Source organism: Aptenodytes forsteri, unplaced genomic scaffold (genome assembly GCF_000699145.1).
Source record: "Aptenodytes forsteri isolate BGI_AS27 unplaced genomic scaffold, ASM69914v1 Scaffold82, whole genome shotgun sequence".
Taxonomy (NCBI): domain Eukaryota; kingdom Metazoa; phylum Chordata; class Aves; order Sphenisciformes; family Spheniscidae; genus Aptenodytes; species Aptenodytes forsteri.
Genome location: NW_008795490.1, coordinates 1,210,601 through 1,232,391, shown reverse-complemented (window position 1 = coordinate 1,232,391; position 21,791 = coordinate 1,210,601). Strand labels below are relative to the sequence as shown.

The window sequence follows — 21,791 nt, the reverse complement described above, 5'->3', positions numbered from 1 at the left end:
CAGATCCCACCTTCAGTAACTAAATTGCAAGCAACCATCTCCATTCTGAGAATATTCTATTACTAGCTGAATGAAAGCTAAAAAGTCTATTATGCGAAGAACACAGGAAATCTAGGTAAATAAATTTTAAATCAGATAATCTTAAAATCTGTGGAAAAACTTACCATAGAGCACTGTTTTTTTTTAAAAAATAAACCCGAAAAAAGCCCTTAGACCGTACAAAGGTCAAACTGCACATTAGATTTGTGCTTAGCCTTCCATCAAGTCACAGTTAAAAATATCATTACACACTCACATCATTAAAAAAAATGTAGTATAAAGAAGGAAAAAAGATGTAGGAGGGATTACAGCACCATGTGGCCATTCATGAAATGTGTACTTTACAAGGCAGACCTCACATGACGGTAGAAAGTGTTTCATGATGTGTTAGCAAGAAGTATAGATTATAATGAACACACATAAAGACACAGTGTTAAGGCCGTGCACGTAAGTTTAGCTGACATTTCCCTCCTTTTAAGAGCTTACCCAGAGGGTAATAATTTTTTTGTTACCATATTTTTTAATGACATTTCCTAGGTGTGTACGTTTTTTTTTTTTTAAAGGAGAAAAAATCCACAACATGAAACTACTTTAGTAGATAATCTTAGGCTGCAATCATTGTTTCAAGAAGGCTTTCAAAGAGCCCAATCCCTCCCACAGCTGAGCTGTACAGGATCAGTACGAACTGACTGAACTACTGCCGTTCATGCAAGTATACTTGAGTTTGCATTCAAAGGGTCAGGGACATTCAGCATCTTGTTATGCCAGCTCCACACATTTGCCCAGCACGCTGTTTTCAAAAGCTAGTGGAGCACAATTAAAACACATAATAGGCATGTTCTGCAAAATATCTACGCTCTGTGTGGTATTATTTGTTCCAGAGAAAGGGAGAAGCAAGAATCCTCAAGTTATTGATATATCTTAGTGTTGTGACAAATATCCCATGACTTTGTTTTAAGTCAATGAAAACAGCATCACAGACCACCCTGGTTTTACTTTCCAGTCTATAAAAAAATATTTAAAAGTGAAATTCTATTTCCAAATCAATGGACGAAAGACACATACATAGGTTAAGTCACGGCAAAGCAAGATATTTATTTGCCATAAAAAATTGTAAATGCATCATCCAACCCTTACAAACGATCAACAAGCTAACATGTAAGGCTTTCAAACACCACGCTGTCAGCACAGAGTGCGCTCCTGCTTTCGAACATGCAGCTTATTCGCATGACATATAGTCAAGTTAGTTCTTCAAGATTTACCTCCTTTTTGTTTGTTGGATACGGACACATTTTACAGAGACCAAGAACAGGGAGTGCTGTAATTTCGAAGTGCTGTGTTAAAACTGTAATTTTTAGAGCTGCTTCTACATGAGAAAAAACACAAAACTGATAATAACAAAAAACCCTGTACAATATTCAGAAACTAAGTTTAGTTTTGGGCTTATCCAGACTGAATCTCTCTTTGTCTGTCTCTGCCTTCACATAGCATGTGATTTACTGCTACCCGTAATTCAGAATTCAGGTCAGAGTTGAAGGAAAGTGTCCAAACTGATCAGCACTGCTGTATGTGACACTGTCAGCCGCTATAGCAGCCTGATTTACTCATTTTTATTAGTGTCGGCCACTGTGTCTGTTTAAAAAAGTAATGTAAAAAAAAAAAATCAGTAATGCTGATACAGACTGTCCACCAAAAATGACTTTTTCAAGAAAAACAAGAACTTTACACATTAACTCTGCTAATGAATAACAGAAAACCAGAACTATTTCTTACGTTGATTCCAGGGACTAAAGGCAAGTACCTTCCAAGCAGAAGACCCAAAAGATCTTTCTCTCCTCCCCAAAACCTGTCCCCCCACACCCCTCATGCACCAAGCAAGAGGGACACGGCAGAGCTGGGGCTGGCATCCAAGCAGGGCACAGGGAGGGGGCTGCTGGCTGTAGCCCAGCAGAAGGTCCAGTAGCTCTGTTTTGCTTGGCTTTCCCTTCAGCAGATGTACCTGCAGCAGTGTGGTTGCCTCTGAGTCCTCTACTGGCCTTCCAAATTTGGTTTGAAACTGGCCAACAGGTTCAGAAATTATTTAGGAATTAGGCGTGGGGGGAAACTGGAAAGACACGCAGAACAGCTGGAACTGCTGTATGAGTCTTATTTCCTTAGAAAATTATGCTAAAAGGAAAGTGTTGTCCCCTCCTCTCAAGCACATGCACACAGATGCTAAATACACGCCGCAGATATTAAACTGCAGCTGAAAGGAAGAAGAGGGCAGCAGCCCGACAGCGCAGAAAGGATGACTCCTCACATACTAATGCTGGGCGATAATTCATCCTGGCTTCGAACAAATAAGATATACTGAACTGAATTATAAGGGCTAATTAAAATGTAAGATTAAACTGAGTCCACACTTTATCTCTGTATCTCCTTACCACATCATAGGAAATTTTAAAGGAGATCATTCCCCAGTGGCCTATAACTACTGCAGAAAGTAAAGAATTCACGGCTCCAGTGAGACATGAAAAAGCCTGTTTCTCTCTCTGGGTGGTCTTTTTAATGTTTCTCCCTCCTATGACTTTACCCTGACCTAATCAGCCAGCCTTTAAACAAGCAAAAGTCACTTACCAGTCACTGACAGAGGCACGTCTTTAGGTTTTTACACATATCCTGTAACTTTCCTTTACCCTGAGACAGGAGGGAGCGGCCAAGCTTCCCACTCTGCCCAAACCGGGGTCCGTAAGTGCATGCTCCGAAGATAACGGTTCAGTGTTGGAGAGAGGAAAGCTGCCTTCCCATGGCCAAAATGGAAGTTGCGCAATTCTCCCCATCCCTGACTCATCCTGACCCAAAGCCATGGCCTCACCACCCCCTGTGCGTTCCTGCAAACGTTCTTTCTGCTTCTCTGAAATCTGTGACACTTGGAGCACATGCTGAGCATCTTGAGTAGCTGCCCAAAGACTGTTAGTTAATTCAGCAGAAGATTACTAAGAGGTCAAGTGTTTCCACAAACTTGAAGCTTCTTCCTGCTTCATTTTTTCTCAGGCTAAATAAATAGATGACAAGCGGTGTTTATGATAAGGCACAGCGAACAACCTGCAGCTATCCTGAAATAGCTTTTTGTCTCTCTGCAGGTTATTTACTGTTCTGCTTGGATCTACCAAGAACACCTGCAATCTCAGCAAATGTATCAGCATATAAAGCTTTACCTGCTTAGAGTACAGACATTCTTTAATATTTGCTTCTGATTAACGTTTCGGATGCTTTTCCCAGCAACATTAGTATATAAACTTCAATTCAGAAAGAGATTAAAAAAAAAATTATCATTATTTTTACTAATTTAATGGCTCCCACGATTCTTTTTAAATACATGCAGCATTGACTTTGAAAAGGAATTGGAATATGACAAAGATAAACTATAGCTGTCATCCTGCACGTCCTGCAACATGCCCTTTTTGGTCACACATCCCTGCGTGGAGGCAAACCTCCTGAATTCCTGAGTTCCGCACAAGTGGAGGTGGGTGCCTTTGCCCCGTGCACTGCAGACCACAGCACAGGTTATGACTGACAACTTCTAGAGCTCCTTGGGCACATGAGAAGAAAAGTTCTTTGTTTCTTCTTGTGGTTTTTTTTAACATAGGCCAACGAATCTCAGCATTCTGAGTACACGTAAATATTGAGGAAGAATTTGTTTTTTTCTTTTTTTTTTTTTTATTCAAAGAATTTTCTATTTCACAACATCCACTGCCGTAGGACAGCAGCTAGTAATTTTGCATGCTTCATGTCGTTCATTTTTTCCCCCTTCATTAACACATCTAAGAATAAGGAATGAAGGCCATTTCTACAGAATGGGAAATGGCAGCCTGGTAAACAGTGACTAGGAAAGGATCTAGGAAAAACACTGGAAAAACAACTCACCCTGAAAGCCCAGATTGCTCTTGCGCAACTGTAGCTTTAGAAGGTATAAGCATGGCAATTGCAAAGAGGTTTTTTTTCTACCATATACAGCATTAGTGAAGCTGATACAGGTCCAGAGTACAGTTTTGATGCTTACACTTAGTAAAGACTATGGAACTAGTGGAGAAATTTCTGAGAAGAGTCACAGACTTATTAAATGGATGAGGAAAACACCCGCCGGCAAGAGGTTTGAGAGTACCTGTGATCAAAAGGAAGAGCGAAAGGTGTTTGGAGACGGCAGCGGCAGATAGATGCACGGGGAGATACACCAGAGAACAAAAAGAAAAAAAAAAGCACTTCAGTCAATAAGGAGCAAAAGCCAGAGAAATTCACATTAGAAATTAGCCACAACAATTTGACAATAAAGCTGACAGACAACTGGAACCAAGTGCCCAAGGAAGTGGCAGAGGCGGCGTAACTCAATGCCTTCAAATGCAGCCCAGATGCTTTCATGGAAGACTTCTGAGAAATAGTCTTTCTCCAACCAAGACCAAGAAAATCCCATGCTGGGCTAGCCCCAGTAGCAACAGCCAGTATGAAACCAAAAAGCACCTAAATGTTTACCTCTGCGTATAAGAACATTTCCAAGTAGGGTATTAGAAGCAAGCCAGGTATGGAGAGGTCAGCTGAGCATTTATGATGAAACGAGAAGGACAATGACCACGGAGCCACAAGGAAAAGCCTCACCCAGGAATCACAAGTAAAGGAGAATTCAATAAACAGCATCACCTTCCCCAAAAGAAACCGTCCCAAAATGGACTGGATGGAGTAGCCACCCTCCCAAGGCACTGGGTTGTCTCCTAAAGCTAGCCCTAGCTGCATGGGAGAGACTGGGAACAGAAGCTGCAAACCACTGGGAATAAAAGCTTTTCATGTGATAAGTGCTATGTAGAAATTCACCCACATCAAAGAGCAGCAAGAAACAGTTGTTCATCTTCCATTTGAAGCTGCAATTAATTAGATTTATGTCTGTAAAAATTCACATAAGATTTGCTTTAATGCGTCCTTTTAAGATTTGCCTTTTTGTCTGCCTCCTTGCACTACTTTGGATTGAGAAAAGATAATACTGAACTAAAAGATGAAGACATAGGAGAGTAAATGAGGATTCATTTACTCAGCTGAACCAGCAGGCACTCTTAAAACACTGTTCAAAAACAAGGGGAAAACGTCCCTGGCAAGCATTTAGGTCAGGATGAGATTTTCAAGTTTTTAGAACTTTGTTCAGCAAAACTAATGGTGCCTCAGAAACATGTGTGTGCTCAAATTCACCGCTGAGGGCTTAGCTCACTTCCACTGGAGATTTTTTCTGGAAAGAAGATATAGTCCCTTTTTCTTCAGTTGGAAACAATCATAAGTAAATGCCATGATGCTTTTCTGAATAATCAGAGAGCTTTAAGTGCTGACAGGTTTATAAGCAGGTGCAGGGTGCAAAGGGGGGAAGTCCAAGTGATTTGTCATTGCTGCTATTCACATCAGTGATGTTAAACAAAAATCCAAGTTTATTTTTCTTACTACTGTTTGGGAAGCTGAGAAGCACCAATAAGCGAAAGCAAAGCAGACTCCCGTTTTGCACGACTCTGCTTACACTTTCTCTGCTTCTCTAGTACCTTGGTCATATGCTCTAAATGGCTTAACGCAATCCCTACAGATCTTGAAAGCACTCAACCAGAGAAGTGCAAGGTGAGTGGAAGAGACTCCTTTTGCCCCAACAGTGACTTTCAAGCTTACCAAAAGACTAGCAAAGATAACATGCCTTCTATCTCCTGTGCGTCTGCTGGCTCGATACATGCAGGAGGGAGGAGAATAAAGCGTTCTTTATCCCTTCCTGCAAACAAAAGCTTGGTTTCAAAGGTATAAAATGCCAAACGAGAAGCGAGTTTGGTCACTGGACTAATGCCCAGGATGGCTGCCCCTGCAAAAATTCATGATTTCCAGTAACGGCTCTGCTACAATGGCATGTAGAAAGCCTCATCCCTTTCCTTGGGAAAGAGCAAGGGGTTTCACCAAAGTAGGGTTCTTCAATCTTCAAGCTGATCTTTGAGCCTTTCACGGATCTGAAGTTGCCCTAAGCCTGCAGTCAGGAGTCGGTTATCTCCTACCCGTCCCTGCACATCCGTCCCACTCCCCACTGCACTGGCTGTTCACGGCGAGCGGCTGTCTAAGGTCTTCAGCTGTCAGCCAGAAAACACCACGTTGATACTTTGACCCTCATTCTTTTAGTTTCTGGGGTATTGCACAGCTTTTACATTGAGCTGGCAGAAAAGCTGGGGCAAATGGGAAGAACCACAGTCCACAGACAATTTGAGTTCAGCTATCCACTGGAGATGGTCTATAAAGGAATAGTTTCAAAAAAATCAAGCAAAACTAAAACACTTTTGCAATACTGTAATATTTAGAATGTGTATTTAAATCACATTCTTGAAATTTCTGCAAAATCACTACCTGACACTCCAGTTCCTAATGAAATTCAGTTAAAAAAAAAAAATCACCCTAGAATTACAGAACAGAGAAAATACTCAACATGCTACTTCACTATTAGGTGTAACACCGCCAATAAATTTTGAAACTAGAGACAAAACTCTCAAAAATGTTTAATTTATCAGAAAACACTAGGAAATGCTAAACCAAAAGTAAGCAATGTTGCTGCACTTCAATGATGTCTCATTTAAAAGATTCATCAGCCTTTTCACTACTATACAGCTACTTGCTAAACCAAGTATCCTCTCAATAAAACAAAAAATACGTTTTTCAGGTTTGCAAGGAACAGCCAAAAAGGAAACTGCAAATAATTTTATACATCTTATATAATTTTTATATATTTTCACAAATTTGTAGTGGAAGAAAAATGTAGAGCAATTTCATCTCATGGATACACTAGAGAAGAAATATGTTACCTATGTGGCAAGGATGTACCTACCATATGTATAAAAAATGGGATTTTGGGGAGAGCAAGAGGTAACGATGTTCCTCTTTCTCATGTACCTGATGTTGCGTACCATCTCTGAAAAATCAGTTTAATCAAGAAACATCCCTTTGACCCTCAGGTGTGGCTACTGGTTTGATCTTGCATTTCAGCAGAGAGAAGAGATCATTTACCAAAGATCTGAAGTCCTAGTCTAATGAGTTTTATTCTTTAAAGATTATACATTAGAAATGGAACTTTCATGGAATCAACATAGAGAACACGGAAGATCGTAATTTTGTTTAACTCTTCTTGTTTTCAAGTAACAAAATCATGCCCATAGTTAAGTTATATATCAAGTGAATTTCCCATTGCTCAAAATATTTTATTTTATAAAAAAAAAAAAACAAAACAGCCCCCCCCAATTTTATCATGTCTTACTACACTGTCTACCTGTGCCTGAAGCCATACGTGCAAAGGACACGCACTGACATTACCACGTAAACAAAATGCTGGGAAGTTACGCAACTCTTGCAAAGATTTGCAGAAAATTCACACTTCTACAGAAATTTTTTTATCTAAATGTGAGGAGTCCAACCTAGTGGCACAGATGGCATGGTTCCTGAATATAATTTCCAAATTAAATTTACAGCCTGGGCAATAACCATCTGCAGTCCATCTTTAACCTCTGTGTCCTGGCTAAATGCTAACTGGCACCACTCATTTGCATCCTTCCAAAAATTCCTCAGAAGTTTCATCCAAATTCAATTTTCTTCACATTCCATGCTATAAATGTCTCTAGAGTCTTGCTGCGTACTTTTAAATAGCTGCCAGAAGGGACTGCACTCCCAGGACACAGAGCATAATCCGTTTCCATGGTTTATAAATAATTCCGTGAAATTATAATTCTGCGGAATGGGGACTATTTTGTCAGAAGAAAATTAAATTGGTTAAATTGGTGAAGAGTTATTCCAGGTACAAAATTAATGAACTCAGTGGAGTTTTCAGTCTTGTATTAGTATCTGACTATACAGAAATGAAATATTCACAACAGTGCACTTTTAAAACACGAGTGCACAGTTTAAAGACCCAAGTTACCATCTCATGCATGTTGGCTAGAAATGTTATAACCCAAGATCATCTCGGAGGCAAAGGCATGCAATAACACCCTGGCTTTTCACAAACATACTGTACATAACTATTCTGTAGCAAAGAGAGCGCAGGAAAAAAACACCCCAACTTATGAATGTGACTTCCAGTGCCAGAAAGGAGGGGAAAAAAAAAGTACACTGTATTGTTTATATATAAAAAAGGAGGGAAAATGTTCTATGTATTACAATTAATAGAAAACAATGAAAAAGATTTTTAACTGAAAAAATGCCTTACCTTGAGAAGTTGAGGAAATGAACATGTCTAGTGAATAAATATGGCTGCTCAGCAGTGCTTATGTTTTTAATCAATTCCATCTAAAAAGAATTAACAAATCAAATTTTCCATGTTACATCAATGCACATTTTGAGACAAACATAACTCTCAAACAACATATGATGATGTAATTTTCAAGTCTGAATTACTCAGGAACTCCTTCCCCACCATCCCTTTGAAACACTCATCAAGATAGCACAACTACTATTTCATGTCTAAGCAAGAAAGGTTAAGCTGCAGACACCACCTTGCTCTCATGGAGCTTATGTACTTCCAAAAGTGGGTATCAGTTTAAGGAAAGGCATAAACTAAAGGTAAAATCTAAACCCTGACTAAATCTGCACTAGAGCTTTGCAAGTGGCAGCTGCCCTCTGAAGACACTGGCTCTATTCACAAGAATGCCAAAATGTAAAGTGTCTGAAACTGTAACAGAAAGTGGGAGCTGAGCCAATGACCATTTTCATATAACAATAAAAACTGCCAACATTTGCAAAACACTGAATGATCCGCCTGTTTCAATACAGAAATTGGCACTTGCCATTCCTTTTACTATTACAGCAAATTGAGAGCACAAATCAAATGGGCACGTTTAGAAAGATGGTGCCACGTTCTAGTTCAGGCACATTCACCGCATTTTAATTTTTTTAAGAAAATAAATGGTTTAAGTTTTCAGGTCACTAAAATGGAATAATGTAAACAGCATATATTGAAGACTGCGCACCATGGATATGAATATCTATGTTGTGTAAGCTGAGCTCCAGCTATGATCTAGAGGAAACAGAAAGTGTCTAGTGGAGCATCATGATTGAGAGTGGAGATGTCCTGGTTAATTTTGCTTCCTTACTATTAATTTCCTAAGATTTATTTTCAGATTTTCTGTTCTGTGCTCAAATGCAGGCTCTATTACGGACACTGAACACAAATGCATTTGAAATGATAGGTTTATTGATTTTACAAATTAGGAATAGAAAGTAATACAGAAAGTAACAAAAATTCATAAACTGAAAAAAAAAAGATAAGAGAAGGTGAACCAAACATTCTGCTTTGAGTCATATCAATTCATACACTAAATTTAAACACCATTAAGGGGACATTAATTAAAAAAAATTTCTATTTCTTAAAACTTGAATGTTATAGCTGACATAGACAAAAAAAGGAAAAACATGGGGTCCAGCCTGTTACGTGGTCAAGATAAACTGACTGGCATGTGATGAGTTACTGCAGTAAAAGCCTGAAGAGCATGGTAGAAAATGATGTCCGTGCCATAACAAATATTAAACTACATTTAAGGGACAGCAACTGTCAATTTTTTTTCCTTCTATTTCCCAGTTTCAATATAATGGTATTTTGCCATGGTTTTTACACTGTCTGTCACATTTTACTGCTTCTCATCCGTCTTTCATTCTCCATTTTTTTCCTAGGACACATAACCTGCCACCTTCTTTCAGACAACACAAGCTATAGCCATTTAACTTCTAGGACCAAATAAAAAAGTGCACAGACTAATACGCTTTTCCCTACTTTTCCTCTGCCTTCAACAATTTTATACACATACACGTACGATGAGCACTGAAGCGAAAAGTTCAGTTTGTCCATCCTCTCAGAATGGGCCTTTTCCTGTCAAACTATTTCAAGTACATCAAGGCATATTAGATATAGACCTTGTATATCAAGGCATATTAGGTCTGAGAAAGGCTGTAAACCCAAGGGAATGGAACGTAAAGAAGAGGAGACCACCAAAAGAAAGATGATATGAAAGGAAAAGAGAAAGAAGAGAAAACAGAGAGATGTGTTATTAAAAAAAAAAAAAAAGGGCAGGAAGGGAATAGCCCCCCTGCTTCAGTCAGTCATATCTGGACTCTAGACTGTTTGATTCAAGCACAAACAGGTCTTTATACAGCTCCTTCAGTACAATATAAATGCTACGAGCAAGAAATTCATAAACCTGAAGAACAGAGCTTGCCCAGACCAGAATTAGAAAGCCCAGGAAACTTTGCAATAATTGGCACAAAGTAATTGAGAATTGTTTGTTAATGCTCTAAAGAGACAAAAGGTTTCCTAGCAAACCAAGTAAGTCGACACTTCTTTAGGACTGATAACTCTCTCTGCTAAAAAATTATATTCATTCACCTTGCAGAATGAAACAAGGGGAGACTCTAGAGGCTGGGTATCAGATGTATCAATTGCCACCTTTTTTTTTTTTTTTTTACCCAGACGAGTTACAGGAGAAGTGAAATTTTCACAACTGTATGAAGCTTTATGTTATATTGGCATTTTACCCGTGTTACTGTATCTGCATGAATGAAAGAAGGAAGATGGCAGAAGGAAGTTATTGATATGGGATAAAAACTCTATTCATGCCACTACGGTCACCACTGTAATTCCATCTGGGAATAAACAAAACCCCATCATTAGAGTATAAATATGGAGATGTAAAGATAGTATACCCATACAAAGTAATCCCACTGAGTTTAAAAAGACAGGCAGCTTTAATATAATACTGCTAGATAAACATGTGTGTGTGAGTACACGTGAGTGCTACAAAGTACCACGCAAGCCTCCCTTGCCCCTCAGCTCACCCTGTGGCTGCTATCCATTTGCTAGCGCCAGGCTGATTCACATTATACCACCAACACCACATTTCCCATTGCGCTTCACCCGATGTCAGTGTCAGGCTCATCTCAACCTGCTGCCGGACTACCAGGGGCACTTCTGCCTCAGGAGCAAAGAGAGTCTGGGAAGATGCACAGAGAGCAGGACAGCATCTGGCTCCTGGCTTTTTTTTAATCTCTTGCTACCAAAATCAATCTCTTGAGCTATGATAATAGCTTACTCCAAAGCAGACACAGAATTTTGTTTTGACTTAAAGTATCTTCATATTTAGACACTTAATGATCAACTGGACTTGTAAGCAGATGTGGACAGAGCTACAATGTGCATACGAACAAACAAGCAAAAAACATTCTTTTAAAAACCCTGCCAAAAGGGTAAGAAAGGCTCAACAGAAACAACACACAGATGTCAGGAGGGAAAAATAAATAACTGTAATGGCTCACGGCCACATGCAAATTGTGGCCGTATTTCCCATGGGCCCCTCTCTCTCTCTCTGATCCCACTGTGCTGAACTGATTTCAGCCTAACAAGCCAAATACAGTGGTCAGGAATACCTAGTGATCAGCCCTCCTTTTAAGATTATGTTACATAATAAATAATAATATCTTCCAATGTCTCCCAGAAGAGTAAGGTCTCTAGTGTTTTTTTTTTTGTTGGGTTTGGTGGTTTTTTTGTCTGGGTTTTGTGTTGTGGGGTTTTTTTGTTTGTTTGTTTGTTTGGTTTTTTTACAAGTTGATTAGTGTAGAGCACCCACAGAGAGGAATAGTGAGCAGAAGATGAGAGCTGAGAAAAGCAAGTACCTTTGGATGGAATGGGTGATGCGGGAGAGAGATATACATACAAGGACAGATCATCTGGGAGATGGTCTTAAACCAACCTAAGTTTGAAAAGAGATGAAAAAGCATAAGCAGCAGAAGCTAAACTACCCTGGCAAACACCGTTAGGGAAGATATGAACCAGAACACATCCATGTTTGGAGGGAGAAGCTATAAAAATATCTGGGGGGAGACTGGAAGGAGCACATGCCCACTACAATAAGGGCCCGTAAAGAGCTATTCCTCTTTCTTGCTGCTGCCCCAAGCTCGCCTGTGGGAGTTAACTTTTAGTTGTTTCACTGAGACAGTGCTGAAAGAGATAGTAATTTGCTTTTGAAATTAACTAAATTGCACCAGAGAGTTAATGCTGCTAAACAATGAGCCAGGGAGAGGGAAATGTCAGGACACAAAGGCATGTGGAGAGAGGCAGGTGGTGGCACCCTGTGCCCACATGCTTGCATCCACCAGTGGAGCCCAGGGCATAGCTCTGCCATTGACAGAAGTATCTGGGATTTAAAGATAAACTACATGGCCATGAAAAACCCAAACCAATTCCACCTCCCACCCAACACCAATTAATTGCAAGCATCAGTCTTTAGCCTAAATGCCAATTTGCTCCCTAGCATAACATCTTTCTACCACTGTGACTCCTTGCTTAAGCTTTTATTGTAAATTTTTCTCCAAAACTCATTTTCTGCACTGACTTTTAAAGAGGACCTTTAAACAAGACCAGATCTGCAAGCAGAGGCAATCCTGTAAATCATAAGCTATTTTTAAATCTTAAAGTCCGCCTGAGCAAGAATACCAAGAGGCAAAACTCCAAGGGGAAAGGTTTTTCCTTGTCTATTATCCTACACTACCACTGTAGGATCTCAGCTGGCCATACTGAAGAAATCAAACTGTAATGGCTCAGCATCATCCATGTGTTTGTACTCGGCTGTTGCTGCATTGTAAATAACAATCCAGCAGATGGCACAGTGAAATGACTCCGGGAGACTGGATGGGGCCCTCCCCAAAAGGGAAGAAACGTGGAGGATGGCTTTGCTCCAGCCACAGCGTTGTTCCTGCACAGAAACTCAACTCAGACTTGTGAGAGAGGACACCTTCTTTCCCTCTTCTGGAAACGGCCATCCGCCTGCACTGCCTGCTCAGAGCAGTCCCGTTTGGTTCGAGATTTGCAATAGGTAAATTGTACTGGGAACAAAAAAATAACCAGAAAATAATCCTGCCCAGACACAGCCAGAATGTCACTACTTTTTTAAGCTCCTGTATTTCACTGGGAGAAAATTCAAGGTCAAAATGTATAAAAATGGTGAGGCAACTGGGATTTTTCAAGAGAGGTCAGCTGGATGACACTACGGTCTCCACTAACGTTGATACAAATAGGACAAGAATTTCTCTGTATCTGTCTTTCTTTTGAGTTGTTTACTTTCTTCTACTGGTTTTGGTTTCTACTGAAGGCATGTAGGGTCCAGGAGGCACAAGTATCTACAGGTATTTGGTATATCACTTTCATCTCGGTATTCATTTCCATAAACAACTCACAACTCACAGGAATGAGACTAGATCTTCATTTTCAGCTTTCAAAAATTTGGAATGGTTTCAAGAATTTCTTACACTCCCGAAGCTGCTATGACCAATTTTCTGTCTTTAAGAGCATTTAAGAAAAATTAGTGATGGATTTTTAGTGTGTTAAACTGGAATTATATATAAAGCTATCTGCACAGCCATAAGGATGGGTGGTAGAGGGAAACGATATGTTGATAAAATATCAATTACTCCCATATGTGATCAGTATTTGCATATCTATAAGTATACTTATTCTTACTTCTCTGAATGCAAAAAAATGGGGGGGGGGGAACTCAGGGAAGAGGAAGAATTCATTTTGCAACAGTACGTGTGTCATTTTAAAGCCACATCAATTAGATTGACCTTGTATACAAGAATACTACATATTATTTTCTATATTTAATTTACTTGGAAATATTATAGCAAATGCTAAGGCACAGATTAACTCATCTGTTTCCAGAACTCACTCCTTTATGCCCATAGACGTTCAAAGGCTGCACTTCTAATTGCAAGCAGGCACAACATAATTTGGGAAAATTTCTTAGTAGGAAGGAGAGTGGAAAAGGCAATGAGAATATGGATTCCAGTTACGTGCAATCTCCGCAGTCATTAAGAACACCTACATGTTTAACTTTATTTAACAACAGCAGACTGCATAAGCTAAATATTTACAGAAAAGTCTTGGCTGGATCAGGGCTTTAACCAAACACAGGACAGACAAATGACAGAAGGAAGAGAGACTTACCATCTCGAGTGCAAAGCCCAAGCTCACGCTGGGAGCCTACAGGCCAGCCCAGCTCTCTTTTCTTGTTACAATGCCTGAGCCTGAGACCATCCATTCTCTTAACTTCCTCTTATGTACACCACATTAAAGGTGGGAGAAATAATTTATTTTTTCATATTCTGCTCATAAAAAATTAGAAGACAACTAAAAATACCCTGAACAACAGAACAGTTACTGTCTCCAGGCATGTTTCCTGGCTATCAAAGGCACTTTTCAGCAAAAGTACTCATTAAATTATGAACCTATTGTAACTATGTAAATAAGCCATAAATTAAAATAGAGACTCAAAATTATAGTAGGGCAATCTATAGAGTAAATCATCAGCTCTGTAGCGATACATCCAGCACCATCTGTGTTCCAGCACATTCGCTGTCTAACAACCTAACAGCTTCTAGAGTGCAAAAAGTAATGCAGATATTTATCCTCTGTCATTGTATTGGTTGCATCAAAAATAAGTCTGGGCCTCTGTGGAATCTCCACATGCTGGACTAAAGCACAGAAGACTGTTGAGATGTGATCTTGCATCATGTTTAATAAAGGACAATCCACCTACCAGAGAAAGGCAGAACAGAACTGAAACAAAGTAGCTGATGAGGGTGAAAGCTGGTGATTATTAACACCTGAAAGGTTTTTAGGTTTTATGATGTGTCTCCCAATCAGCAGTGAAACTCGATGAAGGACATAGTCAGAACAAAACCCAAACAACCGGAAACACAAAAGCAGTCATACCCACAGAAATCCCCTATCCCATATCCAACAGTTAAGAAGAAAAACTAACCAGGCAGGCTGTGTAGCACAGGGTAGTCTGACCCCGACCTGACGGGACCATTCTGCGAACTCCCCAGGCTCCATGGTGCTGCTGGTGGGATACACAGAGGGATGCTGCAGTAGCTGCAGCCCAGGGCTCTGCCCCTTCTCTTGGCCACGGGCAAGGGCACTGGGGGGTCACTGTCCTCCCCCCACAGCCTTTCACCGGGGTGTCGTACCTAGCTGTGCACAGAAGCCTTTGGGTTGGCGTGGCAGCCCTGGCCAGCCGGTCCCCGCCTCGGGCTGAACTTGAGCACCATGTAGGGTTAGGTGAGCTGGCTGCCAGAGGGACCCCGATGGCCACCTTGGAAGGCAGGAAGGTAGGACCCACAGGAGTAGTATCTGCTCCCGAATTTCCATTTGGAATGAATTGCTAAAATAACAAACTTATGCTCATAAACAGGCTACAAATAAATCACTCCCAATCACAGCACAGTGCCACTGGCAGGCCCACGTCCGTATTTTGATCATCGCACACATCCTTTTGTGGTTCGCAGGCTGCTATTCCTAGGAGTGACGCAGGCAGTTATTGTGGCATTCACCTGATCAGCAGATCAAAATAGCAGCTGTGGGCAACGCAGTCATGTGTACGGCATCTGACTACATCTGTACACTTTGGAGTCTGAGGCTTTTTGTATCACTTGCATCAATACTTACTGATGGCAGTGATACTCACAGAAGGTACACGGTTACCCTAAATACAAGGGAATTTAAATAACTGGATCTTTTGTGTAATCAAAGCTGCAAAAATAAAGCCCTCTACAACTTTAAGGGAATGTGAAAAGCAGTGCACAGGTAAAGAGGTTTCATGTGGTATTTTTACTTGCTTTAGTGAGGGTTGTGTGATAACGTGAAAAAAGTAGATGAGCAAGAGGCTGAGATAGGATCAAGGACGTCTCAAGATTATAGCAACATGAGTTAGCATCGCCCTGGGAAACAACTTTTTGAAGCAAGTGATTACTAGAAGTGAAGTAAGAAAGTGAGCAAAAAAAAAAACAACCCTGTTGGCTATTATTTACTCCTGCTCTGCTTGAAGAGACCCAAGCTAGGTCTGAATAAGCTGGCCCGCTTATATGATAAATGGCTGCGCCCTGCAGATACATTAATACAGGCCCCAGAAGCTGTTAGCACCTAACTTCACTTGTACTAACCCTTCTTGCCTCTCTGCTAGACTAACTGCTATGCTGACTAAATTCAAGAGCTGGCTCACTGGAATTTAGTTTTTCTGGTTAGCTTCCACATCGTGTTGCTCTTGGCTCTACCACCCATTTCTTCTATTAACTGAAGCCACTTAGAGGATGATGAATTCGGGCTGATTACTCAGGTCAAAGTAGCAGTACACCTTTTCAGTACGATTTCTGCTACCAAAATCCTTTGTTTCTGAGTTTCACAAACATAATAAGAAAACAGGATCTAAGACGAGCAGGAGTAACTTACCTGTTCATTTTTGGTCAGTCTTGTTTTGTTATGGATGTCAGATGTAACCAGGTTGAATCCATGTTTCTCTGATAAAATTCTCAAAAGCAAAACCACAGTTCGACTCCCACACTTTCCAACTCTGTTGTAGACCACCTGGCTGGGGAAAGGAAGTACCTAAATAAAGATTGAAAAAAAATGGAGTCAGTATATTGGTATTTTTGTTTCTATGTACCTCTGCATGTTTTGACTGTAAGCCAACAGATACATACAGGAGAATTTCTAGGGCCCTGCCCAGGTCAGAAGCATTCACTTCCACCAGCAAGCTAGAAGCTCTTTAGAGTAGAAACACATGGCTCAGGAGGTGGCAAGCTGAGATTTCCCTCTCATGATCCAGTTTAATGTAACAGTGCAGATTGGTAGCTACTCCAGAAACACTAAGCCACTGCTGATGTCTTCTAGTGAAGATGATGGTGGGCTTAAGCTTGCTGTTTGTAACCTCAATGCAAATAGTCAGCTTTAGTTGACCTCCTCCCACACAAAGCACAAAGAATGAAGAGGAGTGAATATGCACCACAGTTTGGCAACTCAAAGTGAAGTTGACGTAACACAAGAGGAATGCTCGAATTGCAAAACTTCAGCTTAAAAAGAAAAAAAACCCAACCAACCACCAGTTGTACAGAGCTAGAATTAATCAACTGTTTCAATTTCAAATATAAACATGAATCTTCCAAAGAGACTCAGAGAACAAATCATGCCACTGGCTAGGTACTTACTTATGGAATAAACAACACGGGGGCCACAGGTGGCCTGGAGGCCAACTGGCACAGCCTGATCACCTCCATACAGGTAATGTTCACTAAACCTCAAAACAGAACAGCCACATCCAACCAGCCCCCCGGGAACGGTCTCCAGCCCACGCTAACTCTTGCACCATGCTCCCCTCCCCAGGAAACCAGAACAAGCGAGTAGTAATTCACTGTCTTGAAGTACACTGGATGCAGCCTTGTTTTGTTCCTGGATGATATCCATGGCCTCTTCTTTCAGTAAAAGGCATTCTGAAGTCACACTATCGCACTAGACAAGTATTTGGCGTATAGCATATAGCAGCAGCATCTGATAATATAGGCCAAGAGCAATCTGTTTTCAAGCCTTTTAAATTGGCTAACATAGTCAGGAGCTCAGATATTCATCCACAGCAGTGCATATATGGCAGTCACTTACGGAAAGCTCATTTTTCTATTAAGACGACGGCACAAAATGTTTCCCAACACAGGGACTGCACCTGGGTTCCAGGCGACATGTGTTCAGCGCAAGGAACGGCTCACATGCCGAAGTGATGGTGTGTATCAACCTATAGTTACTTCTGCTGTTGATGCAATCATGTTCTCCCAGCAGAAGGTTTTCTAACATAAAAGCAGTCAGATGAGGCACATGGGCTTCTGGCACTTCTCATGGTATTTGAACAGCTAGTAGATCTTCATCAGGGAAGCAAAATGATTCCCAGGCAACCCTTCAGATTACTTTCAAAGAGGACTGCACACTAGAATAAAAAAAAAATAAAAGGAAAAAATCTGGATTCCCTTACATATAATGGGAACATACTGGCGCTTTGCTATCAATGTTACACTTCACGACCAAACGAACATTACTATTGTTACTGGTTGCAATCTTTAAGATATCCTTCACTGCAACATAAACATGGAAGCCATCATTTTCCAAATTACCTGGGGAGGGGGTAGGTATTTAGTGATCATGGCCTCGGTTAAGCTTTCCAAGTTCCAGGACAACACATCTGCTGATTCAGCAAGTAAACATTGGCCTCCCAATGCTCATACAAAACCCACATAACACACCAAGTCTTACTGTTTTGTAACGTTTTTATAGAGTTTTCTATGAGAAACCTAGCCCCCTTATTCCTTATCAATCTTTCCTTCAGAAGCCTTGCTTCCTATGAAATGCAAAATCCCAGCCTCAACGATTAGAGAACTCCAAAGGTGATGAATTTAACATGTCTGTGCTACAGCTATAGCTAACCTTTTCCAAAACAACTGCTAATGTAACATTTGAACACATTTTATTATGTTGATTATAACACCAGGGACACCATCATTAAAGTTTTTCTTATGCAAGAACACAGAGGAGCCATGTTCTAGATTGTCCCCTTTTTGATTCATTTCTTTGCGTAACAAAAACCAGCATCAGTATTTGCCACAGCCCTGCAGCATTCTCCACAAAACAACACTGAACTTGTGGAATGGGAGTTTCTCCTCTGCGCAGACATACACTTTTGGCATACTTTGCTGTGCAAGTATGTGAAAGTCTTCAAGAGAAATGCTAAGTAGACACTGACAAGTGCCAGTGAAGAAGCAAGAGCACATATAGCACGTGTTTGCCTAGCATCCTGGAAATGTGATAAATGATGAGACTTTGTAGGGCTATGGAAACATTTAAAAATGCTTCATAATTATTAACTGCTTTGATTTTCATAGCAGAGTTGCACTTTGCAATATAGCGAGCAAAATATTTTCTTCATTGGTACTTCATTCATTTCAAGTGGAATTCTGCTGCACCCAGATTACATTCGAGTTCTAATTAAATCCCTGACTTGATTAGCCAGTAACTTTGGGTGAATCTTATTAATACCATTCTTAAAAAATGAAACAACATTAAAGCAGACCTTTGTAAAGTCTCTATTCTAAGTACAAACAACTTTACCAGCTAAAAAAATGACAGTTGCTACCAAGTTTGGCCAGTTCTCACCTTTGTTTCTGAAACTCACCTTCCTACATAGCACAATTCTGTTCTGCACACAGAAGATAACCATGGCAACCCCCAAAAAGAAACCATAAGCAAATACTCATTGCAGATAGAGAAAACTGAAATAAAGGGCTATTATTTTCAGACAACTGTTTAGCTTAAAGGAGGCCAGTATCTCAATGCCTTGATTCAGTAAACATCTGAATGCACTTAGGTAAAACCAGACAAGATTCAAGATAAGCGCTACAGGCTCAAAGCTCGCTTCAGAAGAACACAGTCATTAACGGTAATCAAAACTTCACTTGCAGCACTGCTGGATGTGGCTAGCTTTAAGGATGCACTGCTGAAGCTTTGCTCATGTTTCGTCTGTTTACGTCACCATTCCACTTACACACCTAAATACACCAGAGGGTGTGCCCAGTACACAAAGCCATGCAGCACACAGGCTTTTGGTACATAAGCAAGTATTTGTTTAATGTGACCAGTTCCCTTAGGACGCTGCAAATCCGCTTTCTGCGTTTTAGAAAATGTCTAAGTAACTTCTTAGAAGAAGAAATACTTCTTCCAGAGACCTGAGTTTGTATCAGGCAGATCTAGAAATGCAAGAAATTGAAAACTTTTTCAGAGAGGAACTTCTTTCTTTTCCCCTCACGATACTCACAACAGACTCAGACGATATAAGAGATGGTGGCAGAGGAGGGACCTGAAAAGAAGGCTCCTATTTATATTAGCAGAAACAAGATGGAAAACAGCAGTTGGAGGTTTATGAAACGCTAATTGGATTACATTTTATTTTACAATGTAGAGTGACTAACTGCTGAGGTGATGCTCTGGCAACATGATGTTCATGTAACAATATACACAACTTCAAAATAATTACAGAGTGACTTTATTGAGCACTGCATCAAAGCCCAGAGGTAACAGAAACAATTCAAACATATAATTCACTTCGGAGTTATATGAATCAGTACTTACAGCTATAAAAAAGTAAAACCCAGAGTATAATTACAACAGCACTCTCCAAGAGTTTGGAAAGTTATATAACAATTTACTTGTCAGTTCAAACTGAGCTTTTTTTCTTTTGTTCCATAGTTAAAGATGTCAAGAACCATTGTGAATGAAATCAAGAAGAAAAAGCAAGTTTATCCCAAAATGAATTTGCATTACGGACGACAACTGTCAAGCAGCTCTGCAGGGTAGCTCTGCCAGTGTCAGGAGGGCAGCCATTTCTCAGATAGCCTGACAAAAGCCCAGGCTTCCATCTTCAGTGGTGGCTTTGTCTCCAGGTAAACCCTTTAAAAAAAAATTAGGCTGGATAATTACTTGCAGTGTCAACAATTTAGGGATCCACCCAAAGGTCTAAATCATTCCGCTTTTACTGAGTCAAATCCAGTATAATTTTGCCCATTTGCCAAAATTTTCCCAGCCCAGGTACAATTTGCCCACACAAATAACTCATGTCAGGCATACATGTTCCCAGAAAGCAATCCATTATCTTCACAACTTCTGCAAGTAAGTGACCCCTGTCCTTACTCATGAGAGGGGCCAGAAGTGGGTGCCAGAACTGGCTTCTCCTTTCCGAGCAGACGCTAACCTGTGGTCAGATAGTGCTCTGTGTTTATCAGGTGAATGAGGCCAACTAGCACAGACAAAACTAGTAAGATCATGAAAGCAGTGAAACATTTGCTGACATTGCACATCTCTATATAGCATCACATCTTCCCAGTGCAACCTCTCAATTTTTTTTCCTGTTGAACTGAGACAGAATTATAAGAATGTTAAAAATGGCTTACCGGGTCAAAGCAATGGCCCATTTGGCTCATGAGTGGTGGAAGATGCTTGTTAGGCACCTGCAAACCTGAGCACTGTCAGCAGTCCATTTCTCTCCAGTATCTTTCCTCCTCCTCCAATGCCCCCAAAGACTGCATATGGGATGTTAGAAGGCACATCCTTGCCCGTTCCCTGAAGAATTTCTTACACAACCTGCTATATCAACAAATTCCAGAATTCTGTTACCCACCATGCATTTCATTTTTAGCTTAGCTTCTACCATTTCCAGAGAATACCTGTTCTCACATGGTGGGTTTCATGAAGACAGATCAGCTAATTCAGTCACCAGCTTTGAGATCTTCTTAGATCCATCGGATGCCTCTTTTTAACTGAGGTTTGTCACAAGCCTGCCATGGCCTATTGAAAGACAAACTCTAAGGCCACTAAGAGATAACGTATTCCAAACCTAACTTCAGGAATTGTGGCATAAAATCTCATTCCAAACAAATATCAACTTATTCTTACTCACTTTTAAAGCAATTCCAATGAAGAATTGCTAACACAAAGATATGTCAGCAGAAAACATGACTAAAAGATGAAAAAGAGAGAAAACAAAATAAATTACTAGTTAGCCGCCTTCTTCCCCAGCTAAACCACACAGATCCAGTTATGTCAAGATCCACCTGTAGAGTGTAGTGACACAGGACAGAGACAAGCTTTTGAAATTAACCAACTCTAAAGCACACCAGACAGCATGATCTTCTCTATGCGTCACTGGATCATAGCATAGTTTGGGTTGGAAGGGACCTCTAAAGGTCATCTAGTCCAACCCCCCTGCCCTGGGCAGGGACATCTTCAACTAGATCAGCTTGCTCAGAGCCCCGGCCAACCTGACCTTGAATGTTTCCAGGCATGGGGCATCCACCACCTCTCTGGGCAACCTGTG

The 21,791-nt window shown here is 40.5% G+C and overlaps 1 protein-coding gene across 1 annotated transcript in view; it reads right to left on the bottom strand.

Moving 5' to 3' along the window:
- UST (uronyl 2-sulfotransferase) overlaps nucleotides 1-21,791 on the bottom strand; it is a 103,116-nt gene that overhangs the window by 68,080 nt on the left and 13,245 nt on the right. The window contains exons 2-3 of the mRNA XM_009281547.2: nucleotides 16,337-16,492; nucleotides 8,273-8,352 (exon numbers count right to left, since the gene is read on the bottom strand). Of these exons, the coding sequence (XP_009279822.2) occupies nucleotides 8,273-8,352 (80 nt within the window). The 5' untranslated portion in view covers nucleotides 16,337-16,492. The remainder of the gene's footprint in view (nucleotides 1-8,272; nucleotides 8,353-16,336; nucleotides 16,493-21,791) is intronic.